General features: G+C 38.3%; 1 protein-coding gene across 17 annotated transcripts in view; it reads left to right on the top strand.

Annotated features, from left to right (window-relative positions):
- Window positions 1-19,956, top strand: part of Dmtf1 (cyclin D binding myb-like transcription factor 1) — a 42,939-nt gene that overhangs the window by 20,377 nt on the left and 2,606 nt on the right. For 4 of the 17 annotated variants that reach the window (NM_011806.3, XM_011240669.1, XM_006503572.4 and 1 more), the window contains 11 exons: window positions 950-1,044; window positions 4,190-4,304; window positions 5,288-5,364; window positions 8,817-8,974; window positions 10,122-10,154; window positions 10,953-11,062; window positions 12,054-12,282; window positions 13,322-13,473; window positions 14,681-14,890; window positions 16,903-16,988; window positions 19,493-19,648. In NM_011806.3, coding sequence (NP_035936.3) covers window positions 950-1,044; window positions 4,190-4,304; window positions 5,288-5,364; window positions 8,817-8,974; window positions 10,122-10,154; window positions 10,953-11,062; window positions 12,054-12,282; window positions 13,322-13,473; window positions 14,681-14,890; window positions 16,903-16,988; window positions 19,493-19,648 — 1,421 coding nt within the window. Of the gene's footprint in view, window positions 1-949; window positions 1,045-4,189; window positions 4,305-5,287; window positions 5,365-8,816; window positions 8,975-10,121; window positions 10,155-10,777; window positions 11,063-12,053; window positions 12,283-13,321; window positions 13,474-14,627; window positions 14,891-16,902; window positions 16,989-18,968; window positions 19,649-19,956 lie in introns of all 17 variants that reach the window. The other 13 variants (XM_030254464.1, NM_001110327.1, XM_030254463.1 and 10 more) reach the window with 10 other exon arrangements.

Here is a 19,956-nt window from a genome sequence, read left to right as displayed (position 1 = left end):
GACTTGGTATAGTAGATAGAGCCTTTTCCCTCAATTTTTGATGTTTAATAGTTATCTTAGTCATGTATTTAAAAGTGACTTACTGAAAATTCACGAATGCTTAATAGTAGTCTATTCTTATTGTGTAAATTTAAAAAGGGGGCAGGGCACCTGTCATCCTTGTCTTTCCAGTTTTGTATACATCTCATCTGTCTTGGAAGCATATTGGCTCTATTACTGACATGCGTTCACAATTTGAACTGTTTATGCTTCCCCCTAGTCGAAACCCCTGGCCTCTCTGCTCATTCTAGCCCTTCTGCCCTTCCGATTGCTTTCCTGACAGCAGCCAGCATGATCCTGTTAACGAACGATGCGTATGTCAATTATCTGCTCAGAGTCATCCAGGGCTTTCTTGTCCCGTCTTTGTTATGGCCTATGAGGTCTCACTCAGTCTCCTTCTGCTCTTACTTCATCTGCTATGACAACAGTGAATTGGTTACACTTGTACGCATGCCCTATCACAGAGCCTTTGTGCTTATCTTTCCTGAAAATGCCTTACTGCGAGACTAGCTTCCTTCCTTACCCCAAGTCGTATCACCCTAGTTCATACCTAAAATTTGAGACACACTGCTTCACTCTATCCGTTCCTTTTCCTGCCTTATTTTGTCCTTGGCTTATATGAGTGTCACCCAACATAATGTCTTGTCCATTTGTAGACTGTAAGCCCCATGAAAGGAGTTTCCTACCTGGTATTCATGTGTATTGAACAATTAACGTGCATTATAATGATTGGTAAAAGTGGCTTAGGAAACTAGATGATCGCTCTATGGACGTTTGTTAGGGTAATTAATTAGAGCTACGGTTATGGATGTTTGTTAGGGTGATTAGAGCTACGGTTATGGATGTTTGTTAGGGTAATTAATTAGAGCTACGGTTATGATGGTGCAGATGAATCATTATTTTCTTGAAGTTTCAGAAAATGATCAGAGCTTTGAGGTGACCATGACGGCAACTACAGAGGTGGCAGATGATGAACTTTCTGAGGGAACTGTGACACAAATTCAGGTATAGTACATGTTTTAAACTGACTTCAGTGTGGAACATGGTCATTACACACAGCTTAAGTAAAAACTGATAAGGCTATACTTTGATAACATAATGACAATAAAACTAAAGACCTATAATTAAGGGATTTTTTTGTCCCAACATGTAAACAAAAATAGATTCTTAATATGTGTTCCTTGTAGAGATCATGGCTGTTGGAATAGGAAGTAATGGATGTACCTTCATCTGTGTCTGGAGATCTTGAGCTGTTAATAGCAGTGATTACAGTTGTGCTATTCCATTTGGTGCTTGTAGAACTAGATAGGTTTTCTCATGTGTTGTGACATTGGCTAGTAGCCAGGCCTTTCTGTTCTTAATGTGAACTTCTTTTGCTGTCTTATGTGGTCTGAATCTAAAATGTGTATGTATTCTAAATTTATGTCTGCCTGATTGTGCCTTTTGCTTTTAGTTCGCTTATTCTTTTACTTCATATCTTTATTTAATAATTAATTAATTATCTATTTAATATTTTTAAAAATTTTAAAAAGATTTATTTATTATTATATCTAAGTACACTGTAGTTGTCTTCAGATGCACCAGAAGAGGGCGTCAGATCTCATTACAGATGGTTGTGAGCCACCATGTGGTTGTGGGATTTGAACTCAGGACCTTTGGAAGAGCAGTTGGTGCTCTTAACCACTGAGCCATCTCTCCAGCCCTTAATATTTTTGAATTCAAAATATTTGAACATTTTTATGAAGCATACATACTTCATTTAGGAAGTACAAGAGTTCCAGGTTGGTATGTAATATTAAGAACTGAGTACAGGATGGGCATGGTGACGCACGCCTTTAATCCCAGCACTTGGGAGGCAGAGGCAGGCAGATTTCTGAGTTCGAGGCCAGCCTGGTCTACAAAGTGAGTGCCAGGACAGCCAGGGCTATACAGAGAAACCCTGTCTCGAAAAACCAAAAAAAAAAAAAAGAACTTAGTATACCTCATATGTGCTCTGTTTGAATGGAGAGGATTTTTTTTAGTGCTCTTAAAGTAATAGAAAAATTCTTTCTTCAAAATACTTGGGCTTGTCCAAGTATTCTACCTTTTTAATTTAAAAATTGTATGAGCTTTATTATAAAAAGCCTTGCAAATAAAATGAACATCACAGACCAAAGTTTACCAGACTCAACAGCCTGTACATTTCAAAGACTATAGCTAAGATAGCCATTCTGGAGCTATGATGCCTCACATTGGATTCTACACTTTAATATCAAATATATGTTAACCTACCACCCAAAATGAAAGCTCTCTGCTTTCTATCCTGCTTGATGACTCATGTCCATCACCTGCGTCGTCTTTCCTCCTCCCTTTGCGCCAGCCATTCTTACTCTTTCTGTTCTACCTTCACTCACATGTATGTTCATTTACATACAGTATTGGCTGGATTCTGCATATGAGGGAGATCATGCAGTTTTCTTCTTTCTGAGATTGTATGATCTCATCTGATATATATTCAAAGTCTATCCATTTTCCTGCAAATTTTGTTACTTCATTTTTTTAGAGTTGAATAGTATTCTAGTTTATACATTTTCATCATCTAGTTAGTACGAATTTACTTGATGCTGAAAGACATTTGACAAAATTCAACATGCCTTCATGATAAAAGTTCCAGAGACTTTAGAAATAGAGGGAACATAACTTCAATCAATCAATCAAAGAAACAAATATGCAGTTAAAACTAAGACTTGTACTTGTTTCAATAGTTTTTCATATATTCACAACATATGCATATTATTTGTTTACATGTGTGTGCATGTGTGCATCTGTGTATGCTATAGCACACATGTGAAAGTCAAAAGATAACTTATAGAAATGAATTCGCTCTCCTTCCACAATGTGGGTTCTAGGAATTGAATTCAGGTCAGCAAGTTTGATGCCAAACAGTTTATTTTCTGAGCCATCTCACTGGCTATCCAGTGATGTCTAGCTAGATTTAAATCACTTCCACGAATAGTGTCAAAAGAGGCAACCATGGAGACATGGGTCTTCTCACTGCGCTCGGATCTTTCAGTTGGGATTCCGTTCTTCAGACTAGAAATTCAGTTTTTTGTTTATAAGAGAAACAGTACATTCATTCTTGGAACTTACTCCAAGCAGTGACTTAGGCGAGTAATTTATTCAGGCCAGAGAGTAAACTGAATGACAGTTAATCATGTGACTCTCTGATGTGTCTATGACAGCCTCATACATGTGAGTCTGTCCTTTTTCTGTCTGTCCAAGTCTGTCCTTTTTCTAGTATAGCTGCTTTTAAGCCCATGGCCAAGTCTGTGTTCTATGCCTAATTACCTTGAATGGACTAAAGCTGTAGCCAGTGATGGTGCATAAAGATCCCTGTAGCCACAGTGATAATAACTATTTCTGTCATAGTTCTTTGAGGAACAGAACACTAGGAAGGCTATGAATCTTCACAGGCTAACAAAAAATTATCAGGAGGTAAAACAGACAGTGATTCTGCAGTGGTTTCTTTTAATTTACTCTGATAATCTTTTATGAAGAAGTCATACTAGGTAAGAGAAAATCCCTGAGGACATAGGCCAGTCATAACACCCAAGGACAGGAGATCTGTCTGAAACTGGCACCAACTGTGTGGACAAGTTCATTTTGCCTGCAGAAATACCAAAATGACTTTGGAATATATTTTTGGTTTTGTTCTTTGAGACAAGATCTCATGGCGTAGCCCTGGCTGTCCTGGACCTCACTCTGTAGACAAGGCTGGCCTTGAACTCAAGAGATCCACCTGCCTCTGCCTCCTGAATGCTGGGATTAAAGGCTTATGCACTCCACTTGGCTTGGATATCTTACTTCCATTTTTTGAAACAAGATCTATATGTAGCCCCAGCTAGCAAACTCAACATCCTTCTGCTTTAGCCTCCCAAATGCCAGGATTATAGGTGTGTATGTATCACAACACCCAGCTTCCTATAATGACTTCAGTAATGCAGTACTGATGCAGATGATAAGAGGCAGTGTGCACTCAAAAGTGAATTTGTTAGAATTTTATAATTCCTAGCATCAAAAAAGGTGGGTCAGCTTGGGTATTAAATCAAGCTCCAACCTTTTTCTCTTTCGCTTGGCCTACCCCAAACCCCCACCCTCTTCTCTTTTAAAGATTTTACAGAATGATCAACTAGATGAAATATCTCCATTGGGTACTGAGGAAGTCTCAGCAGTTAGCCAAGCGTGGTTTACAACTAAAGAAGATAAGGATTCTCTCACTAACAAAGGTAAAGCAGTCGGAACTTGAGATCCCAGTACCAGAAGCCTTGAGTCTAGACAGCTTGTGGTCCTCAAGATTCTGAACTAGGGCTTCTTCCTTGGTGGGCAGAGTAGTGTAATCTTTCTAATGGGTTTAAATTTTAGCCTGAATGATACCAGAATGCTATTTCTTGTAGAATAATTATTACTCTTCTATTTCTGATACAGAGTAAGTTTTGTTGTGTTCTGAACATTATATTGTGGTGGGTTTTTTTGGTTTTTTGAGTCAGGGTTTCCTTCCTCTGTGTAGCCTTCGCTGTCCTGGAGCTCACTCTGTAGACCAGGCTGGCCTCGAACTCAGAAATCCACCTGCCTCTGCCTCACGAGTGCAGGGATTAAAGGTGTGCGCCACCACTGCCCAGCATTGTGGTGGTATTTGAGAGGCAATACAGTCACTGCTTTTAAGAGGAGAAAGTCAATCTTCCTTTGGTTTGAAAGTCCTTTAGAAGCTTAAAGTGGAACAGCATTCACATAGCTGAGGGAAGCTGTTACCAAAAACCAAAGAACTGTGGACTATAGCTGTCTGACTAGGGAAAGGCAGCAGAGATCCATGAGTAAACCCGACCTGCCAAGCGAGCACTGGTAACTGTCCAGTCACGGCGTGCAGTGTTCTATGCTTACCCAGCCCCAGAATCTTTACTCCTTGGGTTTTTTTTTGCTTGTAAAAATAATTTTGTAATGAAAGAAAAATTTTGAGTACGATTTGGGTCTTCCTTTTGTCTTGGCAACTGTTTACTTCTGAAAGAAAAGCAGAACTTAATTCTTTCTTCATGCAGTAAGGTATATGAGCTACTGTACTTGGACATTTCAGATGAATGGACAGCAGATTAGCCTGGTTCTCTTCCTAGGGACACACATTACAAAGGAAGGCTATTGTACTTTATTCATCTCAAAGGGCAATAGTTTATGTAATCATTTTTTCATTTATGGTATATTAATATTTCTTTTAAAGGACATAAATGGAAGCAGGGGATGTGGTCCAAGGAAGAAATTGATATTTTAATGAACAACATCGAGCGCTATCTGAAGGTACAGCATGATAGTGTTTTCACATTTCAATAATTTGTTTACTGATGATGGCACGAGTATCCAGGTAGTATTTTGTGTGTAATCTACGAATGTCTGACTGATTTTTCTTAACAGAAAATTGCTGCCTTTAGAATTTCAAGGTCTGTGAACTTGTCACAGTTTGTCCTTCTCCTTTTGTGCTACTGTGATCATAGGTACTTTTTGTATGTACAAAGGTGTGAGCCAAGAAAGGCTATGAACTTGAAAGGGTGTGAACTAAGAGTGGGTCACATAGAGTAAACACTATACATAAATGCTGAGTGGCAAAGGAACCGAGATCTACAACAGAAACGTGTAACATTAAACCTTTAACTGGAAACAAGGCAAATAGCCTCAGGGCAGCTGCATAAAGTCCAGGTCAAATGATTAGAACTTTATTGTACAAGGAATTGTACAAGCTGTAAAGGGAAGCTGATGGTTTAAAATGGTGAGTTGATGGTGGAGAACCCTCTCCAGAGCCGTGCTGCCTTACTCTTGAGGTGGAGTTAGATTTACATGTTTGAAATGTGAGTGTTAGCATTGCTTGGGTAGCAGGATATATACTCTCTTGTTAGCCATTACCATCTTATACATATAAACACATTGCTGCCTACTGTGGCTATATTTCTAAACTGAATGGTAACTGCAATCTTCCTAAGTATGCTTTGTAAACCGGAAAGGGCTTTTTAAAAAGCTCTTATTCTTTATAAACTCTCTACAAATGATACATGGAAGTGCTTTTGCAAAGTCTACTTTGAAGAAACAATAGCAACAAAAAGTCAGTAAATAAAGAAGGTTTCTTGCTTAGCAGATTTGAACGCTCTCCAGGGACCCTTCCATTTTAGTGGTCCTGACTAAGCTTTGAGACCTTTGAAAGGGCATGTGGGAACTCAACCTGGCCGGGGAAAGCAACTCTGCAAGTCCTCTGTAGGTGCAGTCCTAGTAAGGAAGAGCTGCAGTAGCTTAGAGTTGAGTTCAGGTCATCTGGAGAACCGTGGTAGGACTGACAGGAATTGGCAGTATACTTGGGAAGGAGAAGAGATAACTTGTTGGTTTTAATTCTTGATCTTGCTGTGTGGTGCTCTTAGAACAGTGCCGAGGAGTCACTTTTGAGTGTCAGATAGTCCATATGTTGCACACAACGATAAACAAAAGTAACTGCCACAAGCACACCTGAGAGGGGCCGGCATGCTTGACCTTGTCCAACAGCGCTCGGATTATAGGTGTTTGCTAAATCCAGCTTTAATTGTGTGCAGTACTAGAACTATGAATAAATGATAAAAGAGATTCTAAACGTTTTAGAAGATATATACCACTATAATTTTACCTGGCTTTCGTGTGTGTGTGTGTGTGTGTGTGTGTGTGTGTGTGTGTGTGTGTGTGTGTAGAGACCACATTTTCCGCAGTTTCTCTTGCTCACGTGATTTTTGTTAGGCGTCATTTATTGACTTGTGTAGCTGTTATTTTACTGAACAAACACATTTCAGGTTGCTTACTACTCAGGAAACGCTTATCTTCATTCTTTTATGTTTATGCTGCTGATCTTCAAGTAAAATAATTTTAGATGCTTATTGACCATTATAGCTCCTTTTAAATGTTTCTTTGTATTTTCTACCCATTTGGCTATGTTTTTTTTTCTGCCAGATGTTCATAATACATGATATATAGTGAGGATTTATAGATTATTCATCACAGATGCCTTGTCAAAATTTAGGGCCCGCCTTTCTTTACATAACATTTAATGGACAAAGAGTCTTAATTTTAGTATCCATTGTTCATGTTGTCTTGTATACTTGTATAAGATGACATCTTATAAGTATGAAATCTCTTACTGCCCTTCACAGTCTATAATTTTGCATTTGAATTTTATCCCCTCAATTAAAGTGAGGTAGGGCTTCAATTCTTTTTGTGTATGGATGACAGTTGCCACAATGTGTATAGTGTGAAAGTCTTTTCCAGTTTTTTTCTAGCTTATCTTGTTGTTTTACCTTTACCAGTGTAACACTCTCTTGAACAGTAATACCTGACAGGGCAGATCCCTTCATGAGTGCCATATCTATTTTTAGCACTCTTCCTCTTAAAATTTTAGTTTGTAGAGAATGAAATCTTGATACAATTTTTATTGGAACTCAGTATAATATTATAATATTATATTTAAAATATTATAATAACTCAGTATAAGTATTATAATATTTTTTAATTTTATGTTCTCCATGACTTTTGTATGCTTTGTAGAGAAATGCAAATGTCTATAGATTGTTTCATATTTGGCAGCTTGATGCAGTGCTCTGGTGTTTGCTTGGTTTATTTTCTCAAAAAATTCTAGCTATGTATAGTATTCTCTGAAAATAATTATTTTCAAGTATATATTTCTGTCATGTTCTTTTATTATGGCAGCAGCTAACCCTGATTCATTACAAGTTTTATCATTTATGAGTATTATGCTTATATTTTGAAATTTGACATGTTATCTATAAATACTCTGATATGGGTCATTGGAATAATGATTGTTTTGAAACTCAACCAGCTACTACTGCTGGGTGGACTTAAGATGATAAATAAATTTCTTAGACATCTCTGATTTCAGGATCAGTAATGAGTAAGCTTTAAACATTGGCCCAAAATTATTTTCTGAAATTTTTCTCATTTGTTTTGTATTGAGGTTACGCTAGCCTAATAAAATCAGAAATTACCAACACAGTTATTTTTATCTCTTGAATATTTGTAGTGTTTTACTGATAATATCACTTGGGCCTGGCACTTTCACTATGAAAAGATCAGTAGTAATGGATTTTTTTTTTTTTAATTTTCTGGTTTGTGTCTATTTGATTTTCACTTTTCCAGAGTCCATTTTGATAAGTTGATTGTTCAGGGTTTAGTCATTTTATGTAACTCCACACTTTTATAAAATTATTTCCTGGTGCACATTTGTTGTTCAGTGTCTGGAGCATCTCTGTTTAGGCCTTTTGTGTGTGTGTGTGTGTGTGTGTGTGTGTGTGTGTGTGTGTGTGTGTGTCATAGTTGTTGTTCATTTCTAGTATTTGTGTCCCTTTTTTTGCCAGGAATGTAACATTTCAAAATTTATTCTTAATTCACCCTTTTAAAGAACAAGTTTCTAAACTTATCTTTCCATTTATTTGATTGGTTATTTTGCTTTTTTGATTTTCTTGTACCTGTTTCAAGTATACTTTTAAATTTTTAATGATTTCTAAATGAGTTAAACAGAAATTGAGTTGTTTGAGTTGGATAGTTTATTTTTGTGCCCTTAAGTATCATAAGAATAATTAATGCAGCATTAAGTTTATATCTGACTTATTAGCATTAGAGTCTCTCAATGTCATTGTTGACCTTTAACATTAAACTAATTTAAAGCATGCTATATCCATATACATTGTATCAGCCATCCCTAAATCAAAGAAATGTAACCCATTTAGGCTCGCGGAATAAAAGATGCTACAGAAATCATCTTTGAGATGTCAAAAGACGAAAGAAAAGATTTCTACAGGACTATAGCGTGGGGGCTGAACCGGCCTTTGTTTGCAGTTTATAGAAGAGTGCTGCGCATGTATGATGACAGGAACCATGTGGGAAAGTATGAGAACCTGTACTGTGCATGTTTTCATGTAACAGGGGGAGTGGTTAAGGAACTATCAATTTTTAAAGTTAATTTCTGAATTGGAGGCAGCTATGAATCATTACTGATAATTTTGTGATTTTGTAAGTATTTGATATGTGGAGAAACCTGATAATAAGGACTTCTTTAAGAGTTAGAATCTGAACTACCTTACTTAGGTTAACTTGATTGAATTGACTGTCAGAGTTTGCTTTGTAGGTTAAACATTGGTGTGGTTAAAAATCTAGGAAGTGTTAATAAGAGAATTCCAAATTCATTCTTTATTTCCTGATTTGGGAATATAATAGTAATAATAGGATAGTGACGTCGTTTGACTTTAAATGAAACCAGAGTAGAAAGTAAATTAGCTAGTAACAGGTTGTGTGGAAAGGCGGCCAGCCTTCCTGGAGAGTTGTCAGGGATGCTCCATACAGGTACTCCATGGGTGGCCGTGGCCTTGGCTGTTCTTGCCTCTGAGATGTTAGGTCACAATGAAGCCGCCTCTAGCCATCAGCACGCTGCCAGTGAAGAAACACTTTACAATGGGGGACGGGAGGGGGGACAAAAGAAAAGGTGTTTGGCTTAGGAATGACTTGGCTAACTTCTCAAAAACCTTCCATGTAGTGCAGCTGGCTGGAAAATGGACAGCCTTATATAATGTTCAGATAAATGGTTTTGGTTTTGGTTTTTTTTAAACGTATAAAAGGAACATTGCATTGGCTGTGTCGAAATAGAGAAATGTGTTAAGAGTATCTGCCTGGCTAGAAAAAAAATTAGAATTTTTTTTCTCTTTACCTGTCATGTACTGTTATTTATAAGTCTATTGAGCATTTGTAATTTTAGAGACCTAACTAGATAACATAAGGCAAGTAGCTGTTGGAAATGTTGGATTTTCACAGAGAAAGTGATAGAGTATATATGTATATTATAGGTAAAAATAATTATTAGAGCCTTTAAGAACGTAGAAGCATTCAACTTTTTAAGAACTCCCTTTAAAAGCACTTTAATAATATTATCTGTATGCTGTGTGAGTTAACGTCCAGGTCTCTAAGAGCCTGGGGTTAGGTAATGTTTGAGCAGCATTCTGTGTTTAACTGACCTCCTCTCCCGTGCTCTGAATTTCTAGATACACTCCTGAAGAGATCGAGAAGCTCAAGGAGTAAGTTGGCAACTTTGTTTTTATGACTGCACTTGTTAGCTTTTTTGGAAGACTGGTATAATTTCATCTGGCTGTTAAAAACATGAATTTCTGTTAGAAGATACATTAGGCATACCTCTAATAGACAAACTAGCCTCCTATTGTCAGTCACCAGATGCTTGCTGAGACCGCTAATAGGAAGGTAGTCCAAAAGAAATTAAGTGAATATCTTCAGTGGCCTGAACACTAAACTTAGGAAATTTATACCAGGATCAAAGGCTTGCCATAAAACTGAGACGGGGTGAATGTTCCCCGGAGTGAAGGGCTGTATTTCCAGAAGCATAATGCTGTTTCATTGACCTAAGACTAGAAACATGAAGTGCGGTGTGTACTTTATGTGTATGTCTGTGTATATCTGAAGACAATTGAAAGTGGATCCTATTTATAAGGAACTGTTGGACTTTTTTTAAATGTCTAAAGATGCTTGTTAACAATATACTCAAAAGGAAAACCTTTGGGGCTTGCCTGGGAATTATGTAGCCTGAGGGGGAATTTGGTCTTTTTGAACACATATCCAAGTTACCTATTTTTTCTCTGACCCAGGAAAAGGGCAATTGCTGCCTGTTTTTTTTTTTCACCCACAGACAACTGTGGACCCCACACAATAAAGGCCACACTTTCAAACTTTGGCTCTCAAAAGTATTGCTGCCCACAACTTGCCAGCCAGTCAGAAGGGAGAAGAAGAATGAAGAATAAGTGGTGAAATTAAAAGGGAGAGAACAGTTGACCCAAATGCTGATCGGCAGACTCTTGTTCTAGGCTCCGGATAAAACACGGCAATGACTGGGCAACAATAGGGGCGGCCCTAGGAAGAAGTGCCTCTTCTGTCAAAGACCGCTGCCGGCTGATGAAGGATACCTGCAACACAGGTACTGTGAGTGCTGCTGGGCCTCCTGCCTCTGCAGACACCGGGTGTCTTCCACTAACTCAGGGTCATTTCCTACTCTTTTCTTCCCTTGCTTTAATAGATAAAGCCAACTGAGTGTTATACTTTAAAATACAGTACATTGAATGTTGATAGCAAGGACATAAGTCTTAACTCTAGCATGTTTCAGTTTTGTATCAATTTAAAACTGTTCCACATGGGAAACCATTCCTTTTTAAGACAGACATAGTTTTGATGTAAGGCCATCTAACTGGACAGAACTTGTGAATGTTTCAGGGTTTTGTATGTATTTGTGGACTCAAACTTGAATTAGAGTTTTCCATAAACAAATTTAAGGTTCTTAGTATTTCAGTATTCTGACAGGTCTGCACATACCTCTTAATATATACAGATGTGCTGAAGATGAATGTCCAGCCTAGTATTTGTGAGAACCAGTAGTCTGTAGAAACCCTCTGTCTGTCATTGTCTATCTTTCTGACCCTTAATTCCTCTGTAAAACAAGTTACAGTAGATACTTTTATAGGTCTTCTTTGGTCCTAATGCTCCTGAAGGACCCATAATCCATATTCAGTCTTTTAATTAAGAAATTTTTTTCCAAGTTTAGTTTCAGCTTCTAAACAGTGTTTTTCTTTACCCCCTTACCTAACTAATGTAAAATCAAGGGTGGGTCCTCTGTCTCACTTAGCATCGTTAGTACCAGTCAGACAGCGAGAACAAGGTGTGGCTTAAGGAAGGAAGCAGCAGCTTTGGGTGACGCTCCAGAGTCTTCATAGCTATATTTAGGTCATATATCTATCCTTAAAAAGCCAGTGCATTCTAATTCTTGTGAGTACATGTGGTTTCCTCTTGAGTGCTGTTGTAAAATAATCTGACAACAGAACTACTCATACTTTGCCTTTGTGCTTGGACATAGAGGGCTGGATCCTGTGATGACTGAGAAGATAACAATGTAGTCTGGATGATTGCTTTCTCAGGGAAATGGACAGAAGAAGAAGAAAAGAGACTTGCAGAGGTAGTTCATGAATTAACAAGCACGGAGCCAGGTGACATCGTCACACAGGGTGTGTCTTGGGCAGCTGTAGCTGAAAGAGTGGGTACCCGCTCAGAAAAGCAATGCCGTTCTAAATGGCTCAACTACCTGAACTGGAAGCAGAGTGGGGGTACTGAATGGACCAAGGAAGATGAAATCAATCTCATCCTAAGGTTTGTATCCCATATCTTTGGCCACGAAAGCCTGCTTCGGTTCTTGATTGACTTTCCTCTTGATTTTCTCGAGTGCCTAATGAAAGGCCGCCTTACTGTGGAGAGCCATGTTTAAGGTCCTGAGTGGTTTACAGCGAGCTCTTTGTTCCTTCATGGTTGATGCAGGTAGTGCCCAGCAAAGGACCAAATGAGGGTGCAGAGAGAGAGGCAATGGCAGTGAGGCTTTTCCACTGTCGTCCAGAGTGCTCAGCCCTAGGCTGTGGGAGCACGGTAGAAGAAGCGTGTTTCAGCCTCCTGCGCGTCCGTCCTTGGTTACTGTGCTCCAGTTGGCAACAAGGACGTAGTAACGGTCACGTGCACCGTCAAGTTAGGCCAGAGTAAACACCTCGGCCTCACAGAAGCTCAGCAGATGGCTTTAAGATAATGGCAGTGCTGTGTGTGGGTGTGCATGTAGATTTGTTCCAACCATAAAAACTAATGAACAAAACATCGTGGGAAAATCTTCAGAACATTACAGTTATAGTCTCTGTGATAGTAAAAGCTAGGAAATAATACACTTTTAAGACCTGATGTAGTTATATTGTCATGCTGGGTTTTGTTTCATTTTTACATTTTGTTTTTTCTCAACTAAGTCATTTTTTATATATAATTTTATATATGGTAAATTTCTGAACATATTTAGTTTCTTTATAAATGGAAAAGCTCAGAGCCAAGAAATAACTTATTAAAAACCAAACTATATAAAACAGTGCCCCACTGTGCAACTAAACCTGCCCTTGATCTGGTTGTAGACTTTAGCCTGTTCCCTTTCCTTCTTGGTGCTAGATCTGCTTCTAGCCATTTGCAGTTGAGCACCTTGTTGCACTTTAGTTTGTCTTAGTTCTTAGGCTAATTTGCACTGCTGAAGTCCTTCCTCTTTAATAATGGAACCTCATTGCCTAATCTACCATTCTCCTGTATTGCTGGTCCTGTCACCTATAGTATGAGGAGGATTTATAAATAAATTTAAGATCTAATAGATTTCTCTTATAATCTGTAGGATAGCTGAGCTTGATGTGGCCGATGAAAATGACATAAACTGGGATCTTTTAGCTGAAGGATGGAGCAGTGTCCGTTCACCACAGTGGCTTCGAAGTAAATGGTGGACCATCAAAAGGCAAATTGCAAACCATAAGGATGTTTCATTTCCTGGTAATGTACTACTTGCTTATAGTATTACTTCTGAAAAAATAGTGGTTACAAGCTCTTTGCCTCAAGTAAAGGCCATTATGGCAGGCTTTCGTTAACGGCCCTGTCCCTTTGAGTACTTGTCTTTTCTGCTCTAGAGAAGAACCCACGTGCTCTGTAATGCCCAAAGCCTGTGAGGGGAGGACACATTTACATATGTTCATGTTCTTCCACATAAACTATAAGAGGAAGTAAATTTTACATGGTTTCATTTAGTACAAATATTTCTTGAAAATGAGTTAAGTTTGTTATTTGGAGACAAGTCTGGTACTCCTTTTTGTAGAAAATAGGCTCTTATGGGTTTCTACTTTTGTTACTAACTCCAGAGATCTTCAATGGGATTCATTTAAAAACTTGCATTTTTGCATTTAGGTACTAACCCAAGTTACAGAGTCTGCTTTAGGCTATCAAACAAATTTCTCATCTTACGGCACTCCCAAGTCAGTTTTCAAAGGAGAATTCAATGCTGGGGGTCACAGTTAGAAAGGATTAATGTAGATTACTATGAAGGAGCAAAAGCTGGATATTGTGGTTCACACTTAACCTCAGCACTAAGAAAGCAAAGGCAGGCAGCTACTACAGACAGACACCCTCCCCTCACACTTGCCAAAACGAGCAAAATCTAGAGTGAAAGGCCTTGAGTACATACTGCTATTTGGCAGTCAAGTGCAGCCCTTGAGTCATTAGTGGAAAAATGCACACTATTCATTTCAAAATAAACGTCCTAAAAAATTGTACCAGAAGACGTAGGACAGAAGATACTCTTTCCATGCCCTTCACAATGTCCACCCATTTCTATTTTGTTATAGTTCTAATGGCAAGAACAGTATGAGTGTAGTATTTTAAAATCTGGGCAGGCATGGTGGCACAAGTCTCATAAGTCCAGGCTGTTTGAGGAGCAGAGGGAGATACAGGATCACTAGGTCTAACAGTTGGAGACCAACCTGGGCAATATAGCAAGACCACTCCCATCTCCAAAAAAATTTTTTAATCCTTTTTTAATGTTATGATGGATGTTATAATATTATCTTAATAGTTCTCATGTGCAGTATACAACTATTTACTCCAAATACTTTCCCTCCTTACCCTCCTCCTCCCCTACTTCCCTTGTTGCTTAGATGGTGGTCTGTCGGAGAGTCAATGTTCTTTTTGTCTACCCATCTCCCTTCAGTCCTAATAAAAGGTCTTAAACAGTTACATGAGAACCAAAAAAACAACCCAGTGCTTTTGGAGAATAAATCAGGATCTGGAGTTCCAAACAGTAATTGCAATTCCAGTGTACAGCATGTTCAGATCAGAGTCGCCCGCTTGGAAGATAATACAGCCATCTCTCCAAGCCCCATGGCAGCGTTGCAGATTCCAGTCCAGATCACCCACGTCTGTAAGTGTTGGCACCTCAAGACTCCTTGCCATTGGGCCTTAGGATCTAGTTAATGGCTCCAGTGACTTTTAGTCTTCTAGAGTGTTGATGGACATTGAATGGGGAGATCTAAGGCGTTTTATGTTCACCTCCGTTAACATTTGCACAAGAATGAATGCGTGACAGGAAGAGCTTCAGCCGCCTAGCAGCTACAAGTATTTCTAAATCATCTCTAGGTTTTATAATTAAGGGTAAGGATTTTATAGAAATTAATCAAATCGATATCTAAATCACTGATTAGTAGAAAACTTTTTCCTAAAACATTCATTAACATGCAGAGATAGAATTCAGTATGACATACCATTTATAATTTATCCAGAATGTAAACAACATAGGGGTGGATCTGAGGTAGTGGATTTTAAAAATGGGATCTTTATAAAGGTTGGGAAAAAAATGAAGGTAGTAAAGGGACAGTTGGATGCAGGAAAATGTTTCTAATCTCAGTTATCTTTGCCTGTCAGTTTTGTGCTTAGATTTCAGGAACCCAGCAATAGAGAGAGAGGAAAGACTTTTCACTTCAGTTCCAAGTGTACCTTCCTCCCCTTCTGACATTTCTTTGATTGTAGTGACAGAAATTAGTTCCAGTTCTTGGAACCATCTTTATTTACCATACACCCCCCCTTTTTTTTGGTGGTGGTGGTGGTCCTACATGATGCTGTTTGCCTATGAAAGGTTATTGTCCACAAGCCTACACTGGGTGTTCACCTGAGCATTTTATTACTGCATTTTGAATAAGTTTTTGCAAGATACCCTCCTATTACATGCTGTGTTTCTTGACTTCATCTATAAGATGCTAATAGTGTTTTCTGTCATTAGGACAAATATAAATAAATAAATATACACATATCTAAATGTACCTCTCGGTACCCTTGTTTAGAAACAAGGGGCACGGACTGATATTTTGACGATAATGTGTCTATATATGCAATAACTATCAAAGTTACCTTTGAGGGGGCTGCACTTGCCTTGTATGAGTGAAGTCCTGCATTTGATCCCCAGCACCACAAAGCTACTTTAGAAACATTTAAACTAGTTACTTGTTTTACTTATTATTTGGCCCTCCATGTTTTTTATAGTTGAAGTGAGAGCAGTTTCTAGTCTAAATAAATATACAAGATGTTACTGACTAATAAATTGTCCAGGAGAGTGTTAGCCACCACTAGGATGACAATATCCATTAAGAAGACAGCAAATATTTTATAAATGGAACTTTAATACTTGTTCATACTATCTCCTTTTAATAATTTTAAGAGTATTTTATTACTAACTGCAAGATATGAGTAACGTAAGAGTTCTGTAACCCATTCATTATTGTTAGCATTCTGACCCCAGTCTCTTAATTTTGCTCATTAGACACCCCCCTAAAATATTGTCTTCTAAAAAAATAAAAAAAATACTATCATTTGATTTTAAAATTACTTTTACTCATAACAACTATAGAGGTAGGACAGATAAAATCCGAATGTTAAATTTGGACTAAATTACTTTTCTGTGACCATGGACTAAGCAGTGTTACTAGAATATCTCATGTTACAAGAAGGCCAGTCCACATCTATAGTGCTTACTAAAAGTATCCAGAAAATGTTTCTCTAAGTTTCTCTCTCTCCTTCCACATTAGCCTTGGTGTGTTCTTGCTTCCTAACACTTGCAACACTTTCTGATATATACCAAGAGTTAACAGCAAACATCTTGTTTCTTTGGCTTTATGAGGCTTATGGTGTTACTATTGCTTTCTAGAAAGTAGGAAAGCATATATATTCTAAAAAACATGGTAGGCATGATTGTTTTAGTAAAGCTGGCAGTGGGCTAATGTTAGCTATTGTGTGTCTGATCTTTGCGCCATCGCAGATAGGTCCATCATGTAGCTTTAGGCTTACAGGCAAATGATTCATTATGAGATTTCCTTCCTGACAGCTGGATCCATTGGAGAAACTTCACAAAGCATTTTATTATTGTCCTTGTTCTTACTACAGCTTCAACAGACTCCCCTGCTGCTTCTGTTGACTCAGAAACAATCACACTAAACAGTGGAACACTACAAACATTTGAGATTCTTCCAGTGAGTAATACTTGAGATTAATAGTTATTGGCTGTTCTTATGCAAAACAAAGCTCAGGTATCTTTACTAGAACTGTTATTGTGAAATTAGAATTCTGAGGCCAGATGGACAGTCTAGACAAGTGAGACATCCACTTCTATATAGGTCATTGTCATGCTGCTCTTTCTCCAAGCTTTGTTTACATCTCCAAATTACAGGAGTACTGAGTAGACGGTCTAACTTTGTGCTGACTAATTACTGAGAGCTGGTGGAGCCTTCATGAGCCATTGGTAGCGTTTATTGAGTATGTTGTTAGTAAGCAGTTAAAACTAGCCACTGCATACAAACTTTCTAGTTCCAGTCCTTCCTGGTTAACTAATGAATCTTGTTATTTGTAAAAATGTGAAAGTTTATCAGGAGCTGGGAAGATGGCTGTGTAAGCAAAAGGGCGTGGCAACACATACCTACCTGCTGCAGTTCCACCATTTCGCGATTTAACAGCCAGTCTAGCCATGTCAGTAAGAGACTGAGGAAGACACCTATGTTGGCTCTGGCCTACATAACATTTTCACATGTGTGCACACTATACACTTACTATCAAATGATCAAATCTAAGAGAAAGGAAAGTTGACATAAGAACTCATGCATGAAAGCTTAATTTCAAATTTTGGGTTAGCAGTGTGATCACTGTGCTAGGTAGGAGAAGCTGCAGCTTCTTCAGTCGGCCATACAGTCACTGATAAGCAGGTACTCATCCACAGGGTACCTTCCTCTTCTTCAGTGAGCCCGAATAGTAAAGATACACTGCTGGCTTAACAATGGATTTATCTACAAGTAGCTCCATCAGTGACAGAAACATCTCTTGGGGCTCTCACTTAATTGAAATTCTCCAAATAAACATCTGGATTTGATAGAAGTAAATTGTGGGTCCCTCTAGCTGGGGGGAAACGGGTCATAATTTAAATGTACAAGGTTTCTTTTAGGGGCAATGAAGATCTAAAAAGCAAAAGCCCCAGTTCATGTCTTCCTTCCTAGAGTAAGCCTGGAGTTAGTTCCCTCTATTTTATTAAGAAAATGTAAACACTATTCATGTCGCTTCAAGATTTAAAGAATTAGATATTAATACAATAATTTAGGCAATACCTTTTGCTAGCTCCCTGGAAGATCGCCAGAGTATCAATAGATCCTCTTTCCATCTCCAACTTAAAGTGGTCTCACGGTGGGAATGTACAGTGTAGTGGGTGTTAAGGGTTCTTACCTAGGCGGTTCTACAGAATGTTTCATGAGTCTTATCGCGGGCTGGAGCGATTGCTCAGCCGTATGAGCCCTTGCTGTTCTTCCCAAGGACCCAAGCTCTGTTCCCAGCACCTACATTATACCTCACAACCATCTGTGATTTCAGTTCCAGGGTGAAATTTAACACCGTTTTCTTCCCATGGTGGGCACCAGGAACGTATTGGGCATACAAACAGCAGGCAAAACACCCATACATGTAATTTTCTTGAAATTTATAGACAAGTGTATTAAAACACTTGAAATGTATATACATATATTCAGTATTCTTTGCTATTTACAGTAAATACTTGAAACATTTAGAAAATTTTTTTTTCACTTTTCGAAAAAGCAGAGAAAAACTTCATTTCCCAGTGGGTAATAGGCACTTTAACAATTTCTATGTCTGCCAGCCCTTTCCATGAGACATAGAGATTATCTCCTTGTTAGCAATAAGAAAACCTGTATTCAGGGATTTGAGACACAGAAAAGACTTTGGCCAAGACAATATTAAACTGAAAAATAGATTATCCAGCTTACCCACTACCTAGTGTATAAAAATATGTATTCTGCAGGTTATTACGATAACCCAGACTCATCACAGAGACACATTTTTCTAGTTAACCATCGTTTCAAGTAGTGTCTTCATTTCCCTGAATATATGGGTATTTCCTAACATAAAAGCATTCAAGTAAATAATAAATAAGCACTGCTGATGTGCCTTTTCAGAAACGTAAACTCTTACTTCTGCATCTTGTTATGGGGACAAGGGGACATGCCTTAATGGTGATGGAGGTCAAAGGATAACTTGCCAGAGTCTGTTCCACTGTTCGTCTTGGGGATCAAACTCCAGTTTGGCAAACGCCGTAACCCACTAAGATAAGATATCTTGCTTGTCTTAAGAGGTTTTGGGTTTTTGTTTTGTTTTGTTTTTTAAACTACAGCAAAAAGTTTAAAGAGGTGATTGAAAAGTGGGTTCCTGTATTGCCCATGGTGGCTCCTGAATCTAGTGTATTGATACTTAGTTGAAACCAGAACATAAAAATGCATGGGAACAAAAGACATAGTAACTGCTTTATTCATTATCTCTCAGATGGTTGGAGACAGTTTACATAATAAAGAATATTCACTTTATCATTTGTACCTTCATGATTGGCAAGTGCAGTTGCTAGCTACTAAATTCAGGTTAAATGTAGATGTAGAGTTAATCCATGGGCTTTTGTGTCTGTGCTGAGTCGCTTTTTCTTCTTTAGTCTTTCCATTTACAGCCCACTGGTACTCCAGGCACCTACCTTCTTCAAACAAGCTCAAGTCAAGGCCTTCCCCTAACACTGACCACAAATCCCACAGTAACCCTGGCAGCTGCTGCTCCTGCTTCTCCTGAACAGATCATTGTTCATGCTTTATCCGTATGTTATATACTTATCATTTTTGAGTGCCTCATTACTTGATAAAAATGTAAAGTTGTTTGGGTATCAAGAATATTTCATGCTGCCTGTCCTCAGTACAGTCTTGTGCATGCGTTCTTCCCCGGGTATACCTGTAATCGCCACTGTTTCTTTAACAAAGAGTGATACTCATTCAAATAGGAAATGTACAACAAGGGACTCGAAGGGGACGGAAACACAGGTAGAAAAGTGGTGAAGTAGCTGCAGAGGGGAAAGGTATGGGAAAGGGAGACAGTTCTTTGTCTTTTTGTCATTGATAGTTTCTTTTA

This window comes from Mus musculus, chromosome 5 (assembly GCF_000001635.26).
Source record: "Mus musculus strain C57BL/6J chromosome 5, GRCm38.p6 C57BL/6J".
Taxonomy (NCBI): domain Eukaryota; kingdom Metazoa; phylum Chordata; class Mammalia; order Rodentia; family Muridae; genus Mus; species Mus musculus.
This window is presented reverse-complemented; position numbering and strand designations above follow the sequence as displayed.